We start from the raw sequence: 21,416 nt of genomic DNA, 5'->3' as shown, positions 1-21,416 counted from the left end.
CTCTCATTAATATATATATATATATATATAACAATAATAAAAATTTTGCATATTTATCTTTTAAACGCCATTAAAACTTAACCATCAAATGTATTTATTCTAAAGAACATCTTTTGTTCTTCAGTTAAACTATTTGGATAATCTACTAGGTATGTAACAGTTAAGTCGCCCGTTAATTTACTAGCTTCACTAATTGGCATACCATAACCTTTAAAAAGCTGAACAGATCCTGGTGGAACGGGTGTGAATTTTTTAATTTCAAGTTTTCGACCATCTGGTACAGTTATAGTCTTCTCAAATCCAAGCATTGATTCATTAAATGTTAATGGAAGTGTCATATAAAGATCACGTTCGTCTCCTGTTCTTGTGAACCTTTCATTCTTTTTATCGGCTAATGTAATAACAACGTCTTGTCTCTTACCGGTTGATGGATTAAAGTCGCCTTTTTCATCAAATGCGTATTTTGTATCTAATTTTGCACCCTTTTCAATTGTTAGTTTTGCATAGGTAATTTCTTTTTCTCTTGAGCTATCTAACCTTTCAATTAGATAAGGGAGTTTACATCCTTTGCATAATTCTTCTAAACTAACCTCATAAATCAAGAACTGCTTTATATTATTATTTGGCTGTTTTACTGTTGTCTTCTCTTGATTGGTGATGATAGATCTCTCTCTTTCTTTACCGTTGTTATCCCTATCAATATGAACATTGTTTGGAGTATTTCTTCTTCTTGCAGCAAATCTATTCAAATTCAGCAAAATAGAAATAATAGATTGACTAATAGGTTTTTCCTGAGAAATAGCTTTATGTTCTCGATATGATGTTAGTTTTAGTGGCGAAACAGAAAGGGAACGGTTTTCATCAGAATTCTGAGAGTTAGTTCTAGGAACTTGGTTAGTTCCAGTTCTTGTTTTTAACTTCTGTTGAGTTGGCAGTGGTGGTCTTATTTCATTATTTTGATCAACAATATTGGAATTGACTAAAACTTTCGTTTGTTGATGTTCAACCTTATGAACTTGGAATTGTTGGTTTTCTTTCAAACTAAACTCTGGTTGTTGCTGTTGCTGTTGCTGTTGCTGTTGCTGTTGCTCAAGTTTACGTTGTATTTCAAGCTTATTTTGTTGCTGAAGCTTATACTTCTGCTCTAATTCTTGTTCTTGCTTTTGCTGCTGTAGCAATATTTGCTGATGCTGTTGTTCTTTTTCTTCAAGTTCAAAACCATCTGCATATATCAGTTTTGCATCTAAATCACCTTTAACCGCTTCTAAACCTCCTAAATCATAAATTTTTCTCTTATCAATGTCAGATATAATTAAAACTGCAAATAAAGATTTATTTGCCTCTATGTCATTCAGATCAGTTTGATGTTTCTCATAAACACGTTTGAAATTAGTGTTGATGTTATATTGGCTAGCATCAGAAGATAAGTCCAATAACTCATAAAGTTTTGTATCTTTCACCATCGTCATCATATGTCCCAATTAATACTTCTCATATTCCTATCTAATCTAATCTAAATTGACATAGAATGTGAGCTTATTTATATTCGTTAAAAAAATAAAGCCCTTAAAATTTTGTTGTTATTTTTAAAAATTAATTTACTAATTATAGATTATATGAGAAAAAGAGAACAATCCAAAAGTAACCCCATGTTTAAAATAATTCTAATTATTAGAGGTTCTACTGTCTACACAGCCTAGTTCTATTGAAATACTTTAATGTAGATTATAGTTATTATTATTAATATTGATATTAGGATTATGATAACCGTTTAATCCGTTAGATAGGAGGCTCAGTTGCAAAAAAACTAGCACTGGCTCCTATTAGCAGGATATCAATCTCCTATAACGCTTTAAATATGTTATATAATTTTATATAAACGTTTAATCTGAATTACAGCTAAATTCAACTAACCACCAGTTTAGGTAGTTCATCTTATTGGACATACTTTCCAATGCCATATATTAATTAGGAGGCATATGATTAGCAAACCCCCGAGAAAGAAAAAAAATCACCAATTTAGTAAAGAATTAAATGAACAATACACACCAAGTGACTTTATACACAACTCTAATGAATTAGCACCAATTTTGAATGGAAGAACCTATACTTATCTAATACCAAGTTTGTCAAGCTTCTTAGCAAGCTCCTTCTTTTGAAATTCATCTAAGTTAGGATATTCGACCGCAAAAGCAACTTCAACTGTACCATTATGGTCTGTTGCATTTTTCTGTGGTAATCCATGGTTTTTAACAATCATTTTCTGACCATTCAAAAGTGGCTGCAGTTTATCAATACTCACTATAGTCCCATCAAGACTTATAAATGAAACGGTGAATCCAATTATTGATTGTTTAAACGATAATCTTATCTTCTGCTTTAAAATCAAATTACATAGATTATTTTCATTTCTGGTAAATCTTTCATGTTCCTGTACTTTTAATCTAAATAATATGGTCTGATTGGTACCGGAAGTCTTTATATAATGACCACAACCTTCTACCTTCACTACATCTCCCGATTTTGCATTTCCTTGAAGAGGAACTCTTACTGACAGTCTTACTTGGTCTCCATACTCATTTTTTATCTGCATAGGTACAATCTTAAACCCTTCTAACAAGTTTTCTAAAGTCACTCTAATATTCACCACTGTTTCCATCTTAGGTTCCTTTTTAGTCCCATTTACTGAAGTTGTTACAGATCTGTCGTCATTGTTACTATCTTGGGAAGCTTTAGAATTATTGTTTTCAATTCTCAAAAAGACTTTCAGCTCTTCATCTTCAACAAAATTGGGACTATTGGGAGTTCCGTTGAAGTTATTAGCCTTATAACTACTGCTAAGCCATTCTTGATTGGTTCTTTGGTTATAATTAGTGGTACTGTTATTGTTACCGTTTTTATAAGGTGCATTGCCATTGGAATAAGTGTTATGATTATTATTGGCATTTTGGGAACTAGTGCTATCATTTCTAGTGAAGTTTGGTGGATTGTTTGATTGGGAATTAGTACTTGAAGAACTTGTAGTACGATTAATAGGAATGCTATTTCCACTATTTGTTGACGATGTTGAATTAGTTCTTTGAAAAGGTTCCCAAGTGAAACCTAGGTACTCAAACCCGCGATCATCGTATTGCAGTCTTCTCCCGGCATTTGATAAAACATCATAGGTATCTTTGGCAGCATAGAATTTCTCATTACTCCCTGTCTTCTTATCGGGATGGTACACTCTCTTAGCTTCTGTATATGCATCATCAATCTCTTCCATTGTAGCACCAGGCTTTACCCCTAATACATCATAAAGCTTTGTATCCCTAGGCATATTGACTGGGCTTACTCTGTTTATCTAAAGTATAGAGTAAATTTAATCAAAAATAGTTTTAAATAACAAACGCCTTACGAAAATAATGAATTTAAATCATCTCGAATTTATTTCCCCCTAACACGACATAGATTCTATTTATAGAACTTTTGCGAAACCAAAAATATATTGGAAAAAAATTGAAGTAATCTATTTTTAGTACGGTATGGTCTATGCCAATCATTTCGTTTGACTATTAAGAGTTGAATATATCTATCGACATGATAAATAATCAAGATCAGAGTTGTATACAATGTCAATTGCATTTTAATTTTAGGACTAACCTCTTCTTTTAGCTTTTCTTTGTAGTATCATAGTTCAAATAGAAACCCCCTTTATTATATTTATAGAAAATTTGCGAATTCTACTTATCTAATGTTAACTTATATTACCTCTTGTGCCAATTGGTTCATAAATCTGATCTAACACCCAAAAGCCCCTACATGTAAAGAGAGAATCAGTATAATGATCAATTAATTTAGTAAAAGATTATACAAATATAAATATTACCAGACAAGGCCAATTAAAGTTCAATCAGTATAATAATCTTCAAACCATCTATTTAAAGCAGTTCTTTGTCTCGTAGTTAAGGATTTAGGATAGTTTATATCAAAAATTACCTTTAAATCACCTCTTGCACCATTAAGTTTTATCAAACCTTTCCCATAATATGTTTTTTCATAACCTGGCTCAATTGGTTGTAGAATATTTATGGGAATGGTAGCACCTTCAAGATCCTTTATATTAATTTCAAATCCACATAAAGATTGTTGAAAACTTATACCAACCACTCTAATTACATCAAATCCTTGTTTTCTATAATCTTTGTGGGGTGCAATTGTGATTTTAAAATTTATTGATTGATACAGATTTGTAGCTTCCAAGTAATCACCAGCATCCTTTACAGTAACTATTTCCCCACTAGTTATACCTGGTTTAAGGACTACTTTACATTCATATTGATCTTTTTGAGAATTTTTGCCTTTCCTAGTAAGTTTCAAAGTTCTATATCCTTGATATAAGTGCCCCAAAGTGACGGTTATGTCCATATATATCTCAGGACTCTTAGCTCTTTCATTCTTATGACCTGGCTTATTTATTTTCAATAAATTTTCAGCAGAGCTTCTTTTTCCATTGGTTCTTGAACTACTACCTTGGTTCTTGTGGTAATCTCCATTAGTGCTAGTATCACTATTAGCCGTAGAGCTTCGACTTTGATTGTTACGATTATCTTCATTAGTACTACTATTTCCATTTCCATTTCCATTGGCTTTTTCTTTTTTCTTTTCTTCTAATTTAAGTTTTTTAAAATTAAGAATACAATCCAAAGTTCCTTGGTAGCCGAATTTATCATAGTTGCCCCTATACTTTATATTAGTTAAAATAGCTTTTGCTTCTTGAACTTGTTGAAATTTGACAAGATTACCATTTTTCTTATCAGGGTGGTATTTCTGAAAACCATCAATGGCAGCATCACTAATTTCATCAACACTTGCATCGCATTCAACTCCTAAAATCTCATATAATACTGTTTCTTTAACCATCTTCTCTTGTATTCAAACTTTCGACGTAGATAAGTAGTTGTTCTAAAAATAAATCTATCATCCCGTTCCTCATTTTTTTCTTTAAATAAATGTCTAGCGCTACCACACCAAAACATAATGTAAAAACTGCAAAAAAAAATCTAAACAGTAAAAAACAACAACAAATCACTTAAAAAAGGAGGAGAATTAACGCTGGCAATAAATCTGTTGCAAATAAGCTTCCTTTCAGTAAATCATCCCCAACAATGCTGACTGAGACCCTTGTGAAGCTCAATCAATCTCAGTCAGTAATCAATCTGTCTGAAGGTGTTGTTTCTCAGTTTTGGTCTAAACTTCAGGCTTACTTAAAGCAAAAAACAGATGATGAAGCTGTTGCCAAATTTTATGACACGATTGAATCAGATGGAAGACTTCATGTTTCTAATACCAAAAATATACCAATGAAGAGAGGAATCACATGTTTGAGAGGCATTTCTGCTCATGGAGTATTAGTTGAGTTTTTACCTATTTCAAGAGTATACAAGTTTGAATCAAGTGATCAATCAAATTATATTGAAAAGAATCAGGATAAGAACTTGAAACAAAGTATAATCAATCAATCACTTTTATCCCATAACTTCGAAAGCTTGATATTGGCCATATTTAAACTTAAATACCCTGATTCAAAGTTACCTGTTGATGAATTCTTCATTCTCTTGATTAGAGTACTTCTGAATTGTTTAATATCAGAATCTTATAGATTTCAAGTTCATAATTTAACAAGTCATAACTCAGAAATTAGAGCACAGAAGGAAAGTAATCATTTATTAGATAGTTGTGAAGAATTAGCCTTAACTATACTTTCAATAATTCCAGTTAATGATCGTATTACTATTATATTTGTCAAATTAAAGGAAGATTTATTTAACTTGGCTAGTATTTGTGCGGTCAATTTTAATGTTTTAAATAATAGACTTCAAGAACCTATTGGTATTAGTTTTGATCCTACCTTTTCATTAATTAATCATAGCTGTAAACCCAATACAGTTTTAATAGCTTGTGACGATGATAAAACTCTTCAATTGATTACTACCAGAGTTCTAACCAAAGGCGTTGAATTAAAGACTAATTATTGTTTTACAAATTTCCCTCAAGAAATTAGAAAATTGGATTTAAAAAGAAGATTTTTCTTTGACTGCAAATGTAATTTATGTTCAAAAATTATTGATTATTTCTTTGCCTATATTTGTCCAAAATGTGAAACTATAATTCATACTATGAATATGTCCAACTGTTTTGATGCAATTCTTCCTGATTTACTTCCTATAACATGTCAAAGTTGTCAACATGAGATTAATATCGAGAAATTTAAAGAATGTGAATTATGGCATAAATTATTACTAGCTATGATTATAACTTGTGATGATGATGATGTTGAAATTGAAAATATCGAACAACTTAAAGAAATAATGATCCCATTACTTGAAACTTTAAGAGATAAGCCAATTACAACAGAAGGATTAACTGCATTATATTTAGATAAAGCACATTTTTACACTATGAATTCCAAACGAGCAGTATTATTCAAACAAATCATTGATAAATTGGTTAGTTATAACATAATTCCAGGATATTGTTTTCCATTAAATTTATATATTGATAGTTTTGATGTATCTCATTTTATGCCAGAATCAGAATCTAAAACCATTGGTTTTAGATGTTTACATTTAAAATTCGAATTAAGAAAGAAATTTCTTGCTTCTATTCCTTCTGATATTTCAGGTCAAATGAAAGTTTGTAATTCATTATATGTTGATATTGGTCATGCTATTATGAATGTTTTAGTTGCTTTATATTATGATGGGGAACCTTCAAATGTGCCTGATTTATTATCCGATTGGTTAAATGGGATTGATTTAATTAATACACTTATTAGATGTGCATTATGTTTTTATTTGCAAGCTATTGATAGTTATTTAAAATATTCTAAAAAAACAGTCGAAGAATTGACTAATGCTATATATCAATTAAAAACCATTAATAATCTTGCTTCAAATCCATTGGTCTGGAAAACAAAATCATTTAGTGATGAAACCTTTTCATGTTCATTAAAGCAATTATTTCAATATGGTGAAGTTGATCATAAAATTTATTTTCATAAGGGTAATGATCAAGTTAAAATCAAGATCAATCTTGCTAATGGAAGTCGAATTGATTTATTCAAGAATGTGAAAGATCTTAAAAGTAAGTCTTTACAAGAAATTCAATAATTTGTAGATTAATATTTTTTTTTGCTATAATATACATATATATAAATACAGAAGTAAGATTTTCCATCGTTTAAACATCATTTAATGCTACACATACTGCACCTTTATGATGACCATTATATTGTCTTACGGTTTCACTATTTGATAAATCCCATAATCTAACATAATGATCAGAACAAGCAGTTACTAAATATGCACTATCAGCACTAAAAGCACAATCCCATACCCATCTTTGATGACCTTGTAAAGTTGTTTCTAGATTAAAATTATTTTCGGTTGACCATATTCTTGCGGTATGATCAGCAGAACAAGTTGCAAGATGTTTAATATCAGTCAGGAGTAAAACTCTAGTAATATATTTCAGATGAGATCTAAATTTTGTAACTGGAGTTAAAGAAGTTATATCTCTTTGACTTTGCATTTTCCAAACGTAACAATTCCCTTTATTATTTCCTGCCACTAACATTGAACCATCACTTGCTACTGATAATGAATTTAAAGGGACATCATCTTCAGGAATTAAATGATGAGTACATTGATTTTCACCTAAATCCCAGATTCTAATATTTCCATCTTGATCACAACTTATTAATTCACCTTGATTTGGATGGATTACCACTTCATTTACAGGTGAATGATGTTTATAAGATCTTTGAACTGATGGAGCACGAACATCCCATACTTTGACAGTACCATCTTCCAGAGATGTTACCATCCATTTATTTTCCACTTGAAATGCTAATGATGTGACATTATTTGTATGACCTTCAAATGTCATGGCTGGATTGTTATTATTATTATTACTATTTGTACCATTATTACTACCATTATTAGTGGTATGAGTAGCTCCATTGGTGGATCCATTGTTGGTAGCAGAAGCTTGAGCAGTGGCATTCCCCGTACTACCAGCTTGTCGTATATCATACAATCTGACGTATAAATTCCCTGCCGCTGCTAAGAATCGTTTATCTGATGTTATTTCTAATCGATTAACTTGAGAATCGGTATGTTGAATGGTACGAGAACAGACTCCTGTCAATGCATCCCAAAACCGTATGGTATGATCATATCCTGCTGATGCTAATATGACTGACATGATGGGGATATAATTGTACTTTGAATTTGATGGATTGGAGGTTTGATGGGAAATGGGTTTCTTGATATTTCTCTTGTGGTCAATTTTGATCTTTTCTTCATTTTCGGTATCGCACACCGAATTCTACGCATACTTAAAAAATTTAACTATTTCTCTATTATTTGGTTAAACTATGTATAAAATGACGATATATATAACTATATATACAAACTAATTGTAAATAAAACCGTGTGAATGGGATTGGAAATGGAAATGCATATCTATTAAACTCATTAAAGTGATTTTTTTTTTGGTTTTGAATTATTAATTATGGGAAAAGGCTGGCTTTTTTAAACTTAAAAGTTTTGCATGATAAATAATTTTTGCTCTTGAGTTAAAGAAGTTGGGAAATTGATCTTGAATACAATTTCTAAATCACCTCTTGAACCTGGTTGTTTACTAATTGGCATACCTAAACCTGGGTATGTAGTTGAAGAATTTGGTTGGACTGGAGTTGATCTTGAATATGGAAGTTTTCTACCATCTATAGTTGTTATTTCACGATCAAATCCACATAATGCTTCTCTGAAAGTTAAAGGTAATTCCATTTTTAAATTATCACCTTCTCTTTTAAATGTTGGATGAGGTTTTTCTTCTAAAACAAATTGTATACTTTGTCTTGCTCCAGCATCTTCTTGATAATCACCTACATTATCAAATGTAAGTTTTGTACCTGCTTTCCAACCTGGTTTAAGTTGTATTTCAACCACTTCACTTTCTTTGGCACCTCCACGTCCAGTAGTGGTTAACCTTATCTTTTTAAGGTTTCCATTATATAAATCTTCTAATGATACAGGTAATGGCTTTGTAATAGTTTCTGGTTTACGACGACTTTGTTGTTGTTGGAATTGACTTCCACCGAACCCACCTGGCATACCTCCACCATATCCACTACTACCACCAAATCCACCATTACCAAATGGACTGGCACCACCTCCAAACCCACCATTTCCACCAAAACCATCATTCATACCAAATCCTCCCATTTGAGAGAATATATTGAATGCATCAGCATTGGAGAATCCACCACTGTGGAATCCACCACCTTGACCACCAAATGGATGACCACCACCTGCTCCTTCGAAAGGATTACCACCAGCAGGAGCATTACCTCTAGCAGCTTCTAATCCATAATCATCATACACTTGTCTTTTATTTGAATCTGATAAAATATCAAATGCTTCTGAGACTTCTTTGAATTTCTCAGTATTACCAGTAGGTTTATCAGGATGATATTTCAAAGCTGCTTTTCTATAACCTTTTTTAATTTCATTTTCATCAGCTGTAGGTGATACACCTAATATATCATAAAGTTTCTTTTCTTTGACCATTATATATTATCTGTAATAAGTTAGATATATGCGATTGAAAGTTAAGAATGAAAACTATCTGAAAAGATTAGCAAATATATATCAATTGATATTTGGTAAATGATACTATATATGGGTTGAAAAAATTCTATAACTAAATACAAATAAATAAATAAATGAATGATATGTGGTTGCTATCTTGGATGATTCTATCTTTATCTGTTTAAACCGTTTCCATCGAAAAGTTTCAAAATCAGGAAATTTCGCGATACTTCTAGAATTTTCCACGCACGTGACTGTAAAATCAAGTATAGTCTTAAGACAGTAATTATTATTAGAACCTATAGACTATGGATTCAACCCTATGAACTAACTAACTAAACTAACTAATCTTTCTTTTCAGCAGCTAAACGGGCAGCTTTCTTTAATGCTCTCGTACGAATACTTTTATGCATATCATAATTAAGGGTATTGGCAAGTTTAGAATAGACACCAACAGCTTGTTCAATACCAAAATGCATAAAGGCATGAGTCCAATATGGAGTATTGGTAGCATATCTTTCTTGAGCACCATTACGACGACCAACTCCATTTAAAGTTGCTTTAACAAATTGTTTTGGATTTGGAATCAATAATGAAGTTCTTCTAATCTTAGACATGGCAGATGTAACCAAATAAGAAATAATCAATTCAACATCAATACCTTGAGGTTTTAATTCTCCAGCTAAAGCAGATGACCATGCTTGTAAGAAAGCTTTTGAACCAGAATAAGTAGCTAAATATGGAGTTGGTAATAATCCACCAAATGATCCCATAGTTAAAATCAAACCTCTAATCTTTTTAGATTGTTTAGCAACAGTTGAAGCAATTATTGGAGCTACAACTTGAGTGATTTTCAATGTAGCAGTATTGTTAATGGTAATAATATCTCTTAATTCTTTATCTTCAGTTTCTAAGAATGGAACTGGAATTGAATGGGATTGTCCTACATTATTAATCAAGATAGTGACAGGTAAATCTTTAATAGTTTCAGCAATACGGTCATAATTGGTGGATTCATCAGTTGAAACATCAAAGGCAATGATTTTAGTTTCAACTTTATATTTAGTTTCAATATCAGTAGCAATTAATTCTAATTTAGATTGAGTTCTTGAAATTAAAACAATATTTAACCCCTTGGAAGCCAATTGTAAGGCATATTCTTTACCAATTCCATCAGATGCACCTGTAACCACAGCCCAATTACCTTGTTTAGCACCATATTTCTTATAATTAACTGATGGTAAAATGAATAAATCAAAAAGTAATGATGCGGTGTTTAAAGTTAAAAAGGTAACTTTAAATACACCCACTAATAAGACCCCATAAATCAAGAATTGTGAAACATCACAATCTTTGATTGAAGATATCAATTGATTTAATGACATAATGGGAATAGTTTAAATTAGTTAGTAGTTAATAGCAAAGTATGAAGAGTTTGAAAGTTTTTCAACAAATTGCCCTTTTTTTCCCTTTGGAACAACGCGTTGGAGCTGGAAACCCCACCAAAGAAAGAAAGCACTACCATGTAGGATATACTACTCAAACAACTACATTGATATTATAGATATCTATATGTTTAAATGAATTAAGTTGTTATAATATTACATGGTTCCTATATACAGAATTAGAATTACAAAAATAGTTGATTGTTGATGTGTATCAGTAATGGTGGGTTGAGTATGTCAATGAATGCAGTTGTAACGATATATCAACGAATAGGAGTCTTTCCCATTTGATTGACTTATTCATTCACAAATAAGTATATTCTTCTAACTTCTCATTGGTTAACTGTACATTCAAAGCTTCTCTTTCTAATTGATTTTCCAGATATACCATTGAATTTTCTAATTTTATTCTTGATTTTTGAAGTTCTAATATTTCTTTATTAACATTGGTAAGATCATTATAATTTGATTCTAAAGTATCTTGAACTTTTTCAGAATCGATTTGTAATATCCCAATCCAAGGATTATTAAATCCTCTTGTTGATGGTTTAGTAGATGGACTTGATTCACTTGGATTATGAATTCTATCTCGAGTATGAACTGGTGTACCACTTGAAGAATTACTATCCACACTATATGTATCATGATGACTTGAATTATGATTATGATATCCTCCACGATATCCTCCTCTACCTCTACCACTTCCACGATAATTATTACCACGATATCCTCCACCTCTATAAGAATCATTATAGGAATACCCATCATCATAGTTATTATTATAATCATCGCCATTTGGAGCAGCAGCAGCAGAATGAGGATTATCAGTATTCACTTCTTCATCATTGGTATCACCTTTATCATTTTCAGTTCTACTTCCAGATCCAATATAAGTTGAAGTATTTCTACCTCCGCCACCCGAATAATGACCACCACGATATCCACCTCTACTAGCGCCTCGATATGAGTTATATGAATTATTATACCCGTCATAACCTCCTCTACCTCTGTATCCACCTCTTGAACCACCTCTATAAGAACCTCTATAGTTGTTATTCAGGTAATATGAATCATTATATCCGTTGTTGTAATAGCCATTTCCACTTCCACTATCACCATTACCTCCTCCAGCACCTGATCCATTTCCAGATCCTGAGCCTGCAGAATCTGACATAGTATAAGTTATATGATATTGAAGATAGTAGATATTTGTTATATAATGGTATTTATATATATATTTTTTTCCATAACAGACAGAGGAAAAAATAGACCAAACTGTAAATTATTGAAGTTTACAGATTTTACAAGTATAATCTGTAAACTTTTGCTGTGGTTTACAGGTTTTAATAAGACTTCCTAATTAGGCAATCAAAGTCGTGTACCATTCTCAATTCAATAACAAAAATTTAAATGATCTCTTTTTTCAGATATTTTTGAAATTTTTAACACCCAACCGATTTCAATTTACCCTTTAGAAGTTGTTTCATCAACTGATAGTTATACCAAACCCAACTTGTACTAAGTCAAAAGTATATCCTAGCACATACCAAGCATACCAACCACGCTTTACTCCCATTTTTTCACGGTTTAACAAGCTTTTGGTGTGGTAATTATAGTGATCACCACCCTCTTTTTTGTTGGTCTTTTTTTTTTTAGCAGCAGGTCTAAATTCTAGAACCTTCACATGTCAAAGCCTAACATCCATGTACCATCCCCACCACCACCAGTTTCATCATCATACCAGCTGATACCTGTCAGTTCGAATAGATCTACTATTACTCATGATCATATAGGAGAGTTCTTACAAGTCAAACATGAGATGATGAATCATCGGAATTCAATCATTTCTCAAAGTGAAGATGATGAACTTGATATTGATGATTATGATGATACTGCTTCATTAATGGAATCAACTCAATTACATAAACGATATTTCAGTTCTCCTTCGATCTTGGATATTGATCATCATGAAATGGGCAAACTTCAACCTCATGATAATGATAATGTATTGACTTTTGATGATAAGTTATATTCTGATATTCGACATGAAGAAATTAAATTTGATGAAGGTACTGATCTTGAAGATGAGGGAGAGGGAGAAGAAGACGATGATGATGATAAGTATCAACTTAGGAAAGTTTTATCAACCTTGATTAATATCCATCAGGGTGTATCATCAAAATTTGAATTAATGGATCATGATGTTGAAGTACTTAAATCTCAGAATAAACTTGATTTCGATTATTTAAACGGCTTAATCACCAAAAGTAATGAGTTAAATAATAGGATAAAGTTTATTAATTCTCAAATATATAAACCAGCTACTCCATCCATATCGAATAAATCAAGTTTATCGAAAGTGAATAAAGATATCATTACATCAAGTATAATTCAATCAACTTTGAATGACAATGATTTACAAATCTATAATCGATTAACCTTATCACCAAGGCCTAAACGAAGACTGATAGGCAAGTATAATGGTAGACCCATCAAATTCAAATCAGAACCAATCATGAATAAATCATTAGTATTCCACAATATCCCAACCTCAACCTCCGTCATGAAAGTAGAAAACTCAGGCATAAGCTCAACACCACCAGATTCAAAAGTATCTAACCCATTCCAAACAACAACTGAAACTACAACCATTAATCATAATAACAAACAACAACCTAACGAAATTCAATTCACTTATATCATATTTTTTTCAATTTTACTTTGCATTTTAGTAATTTACGGCTTTTAATAATATTTATTTATTTCTCATATCTCATTTAACTAATTCTTAATTCTTAATTTATTTATTTATATACGGTTCCCATAATATAATATACAAAAAATTTATCATAATAATAAAAAAAAAACCACAATTATGTATTTAACGATGAAATTATATATATATAAGAATGAACTAATCAAATATAAAAAATAGAAGAAGTGAAACTTAAAAAAGTAAAGGATAAAAATAAAAGGATAAACTAAAATAAATTGAATAAAGGCACAACACTGATTAACCCATGTTTACTGATCTAGGATAATTATCATAATTATCACCACCACCACCAACAGCAAGACCAGCAGGATTAGATGCTACTGTACTTGGAGTTGTATTTTCCAGTTCATCTTCTTGGAAATATGGATGAATTAAAGCTCTCTTAGCACTAATTCTACCACTTGGATCATAAACTAACATTTGTTCTAATAAATCAATACCATCAGAATCTAAACTTGGAACAAAATCGGCTAAATCCTTTTTAGACCATTTTGGAAAGGTTGATTTAAAATCAGGTAAATAATTAACATCAGGCCAAATTTCTTCAGTTGGAGTACCTAAAATTCTAAAAATTCTAAAAATTTCATCAATTTCAGAATCTCCTGGAAATAATGGCTTTCTATTACACATTTCAGCAAATATACATCCCACTGACCACATATCAACTCCAGTTGAATATTGTTTCCCTCCTAATAAAATCTCAGGAGCTCTATACCATAATGTTACAACTTCATGAGTATAAGCTCTTAATGGAACACCAAATGCTCTTGCTAAACCAAAATCAGCTAATTTTAAATTACCTTCTTTATTAATTAATAAATTTTGAGGTTTTAAATCTCGATGTAATACACGATGACTATGACAATGTTTAATACCTTTAACTAATTGATTCATAAATCTTTTAACCATATTAGCCCCTAAACCAACTCCTTGAGGAATTGATTCCATATATTTTTTTAAATCTAAATCTAAAAATTCAAATACAAGATATAATTTATGAGAATCAGAATGTATTATATCATAAAGTCTTACTATATTATCATCTTTCATTTCTTTTAAAAGAGAGATTTCTCTTATAGCAGTTGATGGTACACCTTCATCTTCAGATTCTAATCGAATCTTTTTAAGAGCAACCACTCGATTATTATGTCTTGTATCTAAGGCTTTATAGACCACACCATAAGTACCTTCTCCTACTTTTTCTTGACGTTGGAAATCAGTTAATTCAACCATGATGATGTAGATGTGATAATGATGATGATTATATGCTTTTTATTCTATGAGATGATGAAATTTTGGATGCTGGATAATTTATTTATGATTCTATCAACGATAATACGTGTCAGGGGTGAGTGAGGCGTGTAAATGAGATAGATCAAATGAGATAAACACTATCAAATAATGATGATGATCTGATGTACGTAGTTGATGGATGATGGGATACGATACGATCAAGTATAGTGTAAATGATCTGATGAAACTTGGAATGATGATGAAATGGAGATTTGGATTGACAGTTATTGTTTGGTTGAAATCAAAACATCCAAAATCGTCAAAATTTTTATTTTTATTTTTTTGTCACTGAAATCCCAAAATGGAACAATCCAAAAAAAAAGAGAACAAGGCGACTGTATATGAAATTTTACAAAGGAAGAATGAAGGAGGGGAGGATGAGAGGGAAGGGAGGATTCTAAATGGAATGGAACATTGGAAGGAGTCATAGTTATACTAGGTATGATGATATCATTGTGTAAGTTAACTAAACGTGAGAGGTAAACACTTGGACCTTCTATTATCTTGTTCAAAAGGTGCCAAGATCTATCAAGAAGGGTTGCAAAACAACACACAACTAATATTTATAACACCATGTTGAACGCGTCTTTTCATCTACAATTATAATTACACGATACCGTTAAACCTATATTATCATAAATAAACATAAACATAAACTAAGTCTCTCTCTCTCTCTCTATTTGAATTAATGACCTTCACCAGCTTCACAAACTTTAATTTCTCTCCCCCATTCACTATTTAAAATTTGTTTACCGGTAATTCTTCTTTCTGGTTTGGGATCTAAGATTGAATAAATTACATTACGACATCTTGCTCTTTTTAAATTTTCAATTGGTTCATAACCTGTTAAATCCTTTCTCTTTAATAAATATTCTTCAAAGAATTCATCCTTTTTAGGATCAGCTAATTTCCATAATTGTCTACCAGTACGCATAGCCATATAAATAACTCCACATGACCAAATATCCACTCCTCTTGGATCAAAATTATATTGCGTGAATTCTTCAGGAGCAATATAAGGAGATGAACCACAAATACCTTCACTTAATTGAATATCATCTTCCCATGCCATTTTAAAACATTCACTATTTCCAAAATCAGTGATTTTTAAAATCCCATTTTGAGTAAGTAAAAGATTTTCTGGTTTTAAATCTCGATGACTTACTCCCATATCATGAATATAATTAACTCCTCTGATTAATTGTTTAAAGAAACAATCGGCCTCAGCATATTCTAATTTCCCCAGAGCAATAATCAACGTATATAAATCACCTCCCGAACAAAATTCCATAACTTCACAATAATCTCCCTTGGCATCTTTTAAAAGATCAAGAGTATCAATGATATTAATGTTTTTTAAACATGATGAAATACAGAATTCAGCCGTGAGTCGATGAGTATATTTCTTATCTGATTCATTTGATTTCCGTTTGAATTCCTTCACAGCATATAAAATCTCATAATCACCTTCTTCATTAATCGCCATATTGTTGTTGTTTTTACTGACAATGGTATCATTTGAACTGGTTTTCGTTAATACTTTCTTATGCGACACTCGAACCACTCCAAATGCACCACGACCAATAACTTCTTGACATCTACCATATTTCTCCACGAATGATCTACCATCAGTAGGTTGAGCATGAGGAGTTACACTCGGTATGGTAGGTTTCTCTCCTTCAGGGGAAGTTTTCAAATTAACGATTGATAAAGGTGAATTAATATTAATCTCTCCATCTGTTCTTAAATCTTTATTGGTTTGTTGATTAGGGGTACCATCATAAGGATTGGTATTATTTTTAATATGAGTCACTAAAGAATTCAATAATGTAGGAGGTTTATCCTTATTATTATGATTATTGGCCACGATTCCTTGTTGTTGTTGATGTAATTGGACAAGATTCTGAAGATTACCAGGAACAGCACTTTTAGCTTCATCTCTTAATTTCTTTGCACCAAGGAGATCTTTCAACATATTAGATAATTTCTCTTGACGTTTAGCAGATTTTAAATTATGTTCATGATTTCCATTCTCAAGGATTCTAAATCTTGGAGCTTGAACAGTTCCTCCCATACTACTTGGAGTTGGAGATGAGATTGGAGTTGTAAGATTTGTCATACTAATATTAGAAGGATGAGCACTAGTTATACCATGACCCGATTGTACTTTCGTTGAAGAAGCTCTTGAAACTGAATTAGATCTACCATTTGGACCATGATGACCATTAGTATTATTGGTATGGGCTGATACTGTATTGGCATGTTTTCGAGGTAAATTAGTTGAAGAAGATCTTGATACTGAATTTTTCGAATTTGCAGAGGAAGTATTACCACCACCACCATTTAATTTACTTAAATTTGATGGAGAAAGACTATGATAAGGTTGAGGTTGTTGAATTTTATGAATACCATTTGAATGATCAACATTTTCATTAGACGTAGTAGCGGTTGATGGTTTATGAGGATGATTAAAGTCTTTGGATGAAACTAATGATAATGGAGATGTTGTGGTTGAACTTACAGGATGAAGATTTGTAGGAGTATTTGATCTTGAATCGGATAATTTTGGCGATGAAGAAGTAGTGGTATTAGCTGTTGATACTGTATGAGTATTGTTATTATTATTAATGGTATGATCAGGTAATGGTAATAATAAATCATCATTTTCTTGAGATAGTATTTTATCATCATCAAAGGTTGATTCCGGTTTATTTGTTGATTTCTGATCATTACTAGTGATGGTTTTAACATTATCATGAATGATTAAATTTGAAATCGGTGGAGATGGTGAAGAAAGTAAGGAAGGAGAAGATAATCCCTCATGAGAAGAAGGTGATTGAGGATGATTATGTTTGATATGGTCTGATTGTTGATTGACTTGAACATTTGATGACAGGACCCCAAACAACTTCCCTAATTTCGTGAATGTCTTCTTTGATTTTGATTCCACCATTTGTTGAAATTACTAATTCGTTTAATTATATGACGTAAACAAGGATATATACCCCAACCAAAAAAAAAATAAGGTTAAAAAATCAAAGATATGGAAAACCTGACTTGATCGAATATGATAATGTGATCCGTTATCAAAACGATGGGGATGAAGAGTATATAAGTGAACTACTTGAGACGATTGATGATTGATGATGTTGCCACTTGTTAAGAAACCGTTTAAAGCAAACACAACAACGAGTTCAAAAATTTAGCAAAACCAAAAAAAAAAAAAATGTTTAAAGTGTACAAAAGCTTGGATAATAATAGCGATAAACTCTTGGTTCAAGAAAGGGTTGGGGGACACACAAACTGAGTGATGTTGGATGGTAGGTAGGTAGTTGGATGGATGGATGGTTCGATAGATATATTGATGGATGAAGATGATGGATGATGGATGATGAATGATTAATAAGATGAATTTTAGAATTTATAAATTTTGATGATGATGATTTTTCTGTTTGCAATCAAAAAAAAAAAAAAAAGTTTTTATTTTTATTTTAAGGTTGAGCTTGTATACAGGAGAGTTAACTATGGATAAAAATTTAAAGAGGCTTATTGAGGGAATTTTTTGTTTGGTTCAATTTTTAAAGATAGATTATAGTATGGTACTATGGTATGGCATGGCATGGCATGGCATTATATGGGTGGTTTATAGTATTCAATGTCGGTGAAACTTATATAGCTAAGGTGGTGAAGAAATACATAGATTAAATGAAAAAATACCTCATTAAATTATGCTTATATTACTAAACAATAGTACAGTACCCATTCATTCATATGGTTGTTATGATAAAATCATGTTATTAAGAATAATAATCAGATGAAATTAAAATTTTCTTGCTTGCCTCATTTAATAATACTGTTGTTACCACATAACACTATTCAATTTAGTGTCTTATATGTAAAGTTAAGTTTTCTTGTTAATCCAACTAAACCTAAAATTTATTTGTGTGGGTTTGTTTACTTTAGGCTTTATTATGCTAAATTTAGAATGAAGAATGATTTTCAGTCATGTGAGATGTCATGTGAACTTGTGCACGTGTTGATTTTCAGTCTCGGGGTGCTACCAAATTAGTAATCTCCCTCCCCGTAGAATTTAGGAATCAATTGAATGAATGGATTAGATATAAATTAAATGATACCATTTCATTATACTTCATTATTTTACATGACATGATATATAATGTACACGCCATGTCATTCAACTGATTCATATCCTGGTTACATTATTTAATCCTTTTTGATTATAAATTATATAGGTTACCTCTCATAATTAACCCGGAGTTTGAATCTGATTAATAGTCATTCAATGGAGATGAATGGTTCATTCCATATATTCCTTCTACTTTTATATTTATATATGATGACAACGGGTTTAGTCACCATTCATAGATGTAGGTTATATCTCCGTTATCCTATTAACTATATAAATAGTATCCCCCATCCTCTTATTGTTGTTATATTCATTCATTCATTCATTCTTGATAACACTATATAAATCTCTCGGATTTTATTGTGCGAAAAGTTAATTATAGATCCTGCATACAACTACCACTTAAAAAAAGGGCAGTAACGGGAACAAAGTCAACAAATTTTAATTGGCCCCGGTCTCATTCTCTTCAGTGCTCTGTTTGGAAAAAAAATAAATCCATCAAAATTACTAAACGATATTCACCCAATTATCATATAGTTCCTTCAATTGATCTTATCTATATACTTTCAAAGGTATACTTCATCAATCCCCAATTGAATAGTTCAGCTACTACTCCTACTAGTCATAATGTTAAGAACTTCATCTAAATCAATTCAATCCGTCAAAACTTTACATCAATTTGTCAGATTTGCTTCTACAAAATATGATGTTGTAGTCATTGGTGGAGGACCAGGTGGTTATGTTGCTGCCATTAAGGCTGCTCAATTAGGTTTCAATACCGCTTGTATTGAAAAAAGAGGAGCCTTAGGTGGTACTTGTCTTAATGTTGGTTGTATTCCATCTAAATCCCTTTTAAATAATTCTCATTTATATCATACTATTAAACATGATTCTGATCATAGAGGTATTGCTATTAATGGTGATGTTACTGTTGATTTTGATAAATTAATGGGTGCTAAAGATAAAGCTGTTAAGACTTTAACTGGAGGTATTGAAATGTTATTTAAAAAAAATAAAGTCACTTATATTAAAGGTGAAGGTTCATTTATTGATTCTAAAAATGTAAGTGTAAAACCAATCGATGGATCTGAACCTCAAGAAATCGAAGCTGATCATTTCATCGTTGCTACTGGTTCTGAACCAACTCCTTTCCCTGGTATTCAAATCGATGAAGAAAGAATTGTTAGTTCAACTGGTATTTTATCATTAAAAGAAATTCCAAAAAGATTATCCATCATTGGTGGTGGTATCATTGGTTTAGAAATGGCTTCTGTATATTCAAGAATAGGTACCGAAGTTACTGTCATTGAATTCCAAGGTGCTATTGGTGCTGGTATGGATGCTGAAGTTGCCAAAACTACTCAAAAATTATTAGCCAAACAAGGATTAAAATTCAAATTAGGTACGAAGGTTGTTTCTGGAGTTAGAGATGGTGAAGTAGTTAAAATTGAAGTTGAAGATGTTAAATCAGGTAAAAAGGAAGATTTAGAAGCTGATGTTTTATTAGTTGCTATTGGTAGAAGACCATATACTGAAGGATTAAACTTAGAAGCTGCTGGGTTAGAAGCTGATAATAAAGGAAGATTAATCATTGATGATCAATATAGATCCAAACATGATCATATTAGAGTTATTGGTGATGTTACTTTTGGTCCAATGTTAGCCCATAAAGCTGAAGAAGAAGGTATTGCTGCTGCTGAATATATTAAACATGGTCATGGTCATGTTAATTATGCTAATATTCCATCTGTCATGTATACTCATCCTGAAGTTGCTTGGGTTGGTCTTAATGAAGAACAATTAAAAGAACAAGGTATTAAATATAGAGTGGGTAAATTCCCATTCATTGCCAATTCAAGAGCTAAAACTAATTTAGATACTGATGGTTTTGTTAAATTCATTGCTGATGAAGAAACTCAAAGAGTATTAGGTGTTCATATCATTGGAGCAAATGCCGGTGAAATGATTGCTGAAGCTGGTTTAGCCTTAGAATATGGTGCTTCAACTGAAGATATCGCTAGAACTTGTCATGCTCATCCAACTTTATCAGAAGCATTCAAAGAAGCTGCCTTAGGTACGTTCGATAAAACCATTAACTTCTAATCTTCTTCCTCCCC

General features: G+C 31.5%; 12 protein-coding genes across 12 annotated transcripts; 3 read left to right on the top strand and 9 right to left on the bottom strand. All coding sequences in view use genetic code 12, as the record gives it.

The window, feature by feature from the left end:
- Positions 1-77: 77 nt before the first annotated feature.
- On the bottom strand, positions 78-1,463 carry DFJ63DRAFT_335027 (J domain-containing protein; the record flags this gene model as incomplete). Its single annotated transcript, XM_064908143.1, has 1 exon — positions 78-1,463. The coding sequence occupies one exon, from the start codon at positions 1,461-1,463 to the stop codon at positions 78-80; it is 1,386 nt and encodes a 461-aa protein (XP_064762819.1).
- A 647-nt stretch (positions 1,464-2,110) lies between these two features.
- Positions 2,111-3,319, bottom strand: DFJ63DRAFT_312804 (uncharacterized protein; the record flags this gene model as incomplete). The annotated part of the gene is made up of 1 exon (XM_064906046.1): positions 2,111-3,319. The coding sequence occupies one exon, from the start codon at positions 3,317-3,319 to the stop codon at positions 2,111-2,113; it is 1,209 nt and encodes a 402-aa protein (XP_064762818.1).
- A 285-nt stretch (positions 3,320-3,604) lies between these two features.
- DFJ63DRAFT_120734 (DnaJ C terminal domain-containing protein) lies at positions 3,605-5,025 on the bottom strand. Its single transcript, XM_064903301.1, has one exon. The coding sequence runs from the start codon at positions 4,900-4,902 to the stop codon at positions 3,889-3,891; it is 1,014 nt and encodes a 337-aa protein (XP_064762817.1). The 5' UTR covers positions 4,903-5,025; the 3' UTR covers positions 3,605-3,888.
- Positions 5,026-5,147: 122 nt separating this feature from the next.
- On the top strand, positions 5,148-7,151 carry DFJ63DRAFT_335024 (uncharacterized protein; the record flags this gene model as incomplete). Its single annotated transcript, XM_064908142.1, has 1 exon — positions 5,148-7,151. One exon carries the CDS (start codon positions 5,148-5,150, stop codon positions 7,149-7,151), a length of 2,004 nt encoding a protein of 667 aa, XP_064762816.1.
- Positions 7,152-7,221: 70 nt separating this feature from the next.
- Positions 7,222-8,375, bottom strand: DFJ63DRAFT_305018 (TOR complex subunit; the record flags this gene model as incomplete). The annotated part of the gene is made up of 2 exons (XM_064905484.1): positions 8,058-8,375; positions 7,222-7,997 (listed from the first exon to the last, which is right to left on the bottom strand). The coding sequence occupies exons 1-2, from the start codon at positions 8,245-8,247 to the stop codon at positions 7,222-7,224; spliced, it is 966 nt and encodes a 321-aa protein (XP_064762815.1). The 5' UTR covers positions 8,248-8,375.
- Positions 8,376-8,414: 39 nt separating this feature from the next.
- DFJ63DRAFT_120712 (uncharacterized protein) lies at positions 8,415-9,964 on the bottom strand. Its single transcript, XM_064903300.1, has one exon. It carries the CDS (start codon positions 9,615-9,617, stop codon positions 8,583-8,585), a length of 1,035 nt encoding a protein of 344 aa, XP_064762814.1. The 5' UTR covers positions 9,618-9,964; the 3' UTR covers positions 8,415-8,582.
- Positions 9,965-9,982: 18 nt separating this feature from the next.
- DFJ63DRAFT_286534 (ketoreductase) lies at positions 9,983-11,023 on the bottom strand (the record flags this gene model as incomplete). Its single annotated transcript, XM_064904982.1, has 1 exon — positions 9,983-11,023. The coding sequence occupies one exon, from the start codon at positions 11,021-11,023 to the stop codon at positions 9,983-9,985; it is 1,041 nt and encodes a 346-aa protein (XP_064762813.1).
- Positions 11,024-11,387: 364 nt separating this feature from the next.
- Positions 11,388-12,257, bottom strand: DFJ63DRAFT_312798 (uncharacterized protein; the record flags this gene model as incomplete). The annotated part of the gene is made up of 1 exon (XM_064906045.1): positions 11,388-12,257. One exon carries the CDS (start codon positions 12,255-12,257, stop codon positions 11,388-11,390), a length of 870 nt encoding a protein of 289 aa, XP_064762812.1.
- A 439-nt stretch (positions 12,258-12,696) lies between these two features.
- On the top strand, positions 12,697-13,909 carry DFJ63DRAFT_318574 (uncharacterized protein). Its single transcript, XM_064906959.1, has one exon. The coding sequence runs from the start codon at positions 12,768-12,770 to the stop codon at positions 13,830-13,832; it is 1,065 nt and encodes a 354-aa protein (XP_064762811.1). The 5' UTR covers positions 12,697-12,767; the 3' UTR covers positions 13,833-13,909.
- On the bottom strand, positions 13,852-15,465 carry CDC28 (cyclin-dependent serine/threonine-protein kinase). The gene has a single exon (XM_064903305.1). The coding sequence runs from the start codon at positions 15,090-15,092 to the stop codon at positions 14,097-14,099; it is 996 nt and encodes a 331-aa protein (XP_064762810.1). The 5' UTR covers positions 15,093-15,465; the 3' UTR covers positions 13,852-14,096.
- A 372-nt stretch (positions 15,466-15,837) lies between these two features.
- On the bottom strand, positions 15,838-18,105 carry DFJ63DRAFT_335017 (serine/threonine protein kinase; the record flags this gene model as incomplete). The annotated part of the gene is made up of 1 exon (XM_064908141.1): positions 15,838-18,105. One exon carries the CDS (start codon positions 18,103-18,105, stop codon positions 15,838-15,840), a length of 2,268 nt encoding a protein of 755 aa, XP_064762809.1.
- A 1,821-nt stretch (positions 18,106-19,926) lies between these two features.
- Positions 19,927-21,402, top strand: LPD1 (dihydrolipoyl dehydrogenase; the record flags this gene model as incomplete). The annotated part of the gene is made up of 1 exon (XM_064906044.1): positions 19,927-21,402. The coding sequence occupies one exon, from the start codon at positions 19,927-19,929 to the stop codon at positions 21,400-21,402; it is 1,476 nt and encodes a 491-aa protein (XP_064762808.1).
- Positions 21,403-21,416: the final 14 nt, after the last annotated feature.

The sequence above is a fragment of the Scheffersomyces coipomensis genome (assembly GCF_036884675.1).
Source record: "Scheffersomyces coipomensis strain NRRL Y-17651 chromosome Unknown DFJ63scaffold_3, whole genome shotgun sequence".
Taxonomy (NCBI): Eukaryota; Fungi; Ascomycota; class Pichiomycetes; order Serinales; family Debaryomycetaceae; genus Scheffersomyces; species Scheffersomyces coipomensis.
The sequence above is the reverse complement of the archived record's forward strand: the minus strand, read 5'-3'. Positions and strand labels throughout refer to the sequence as shown.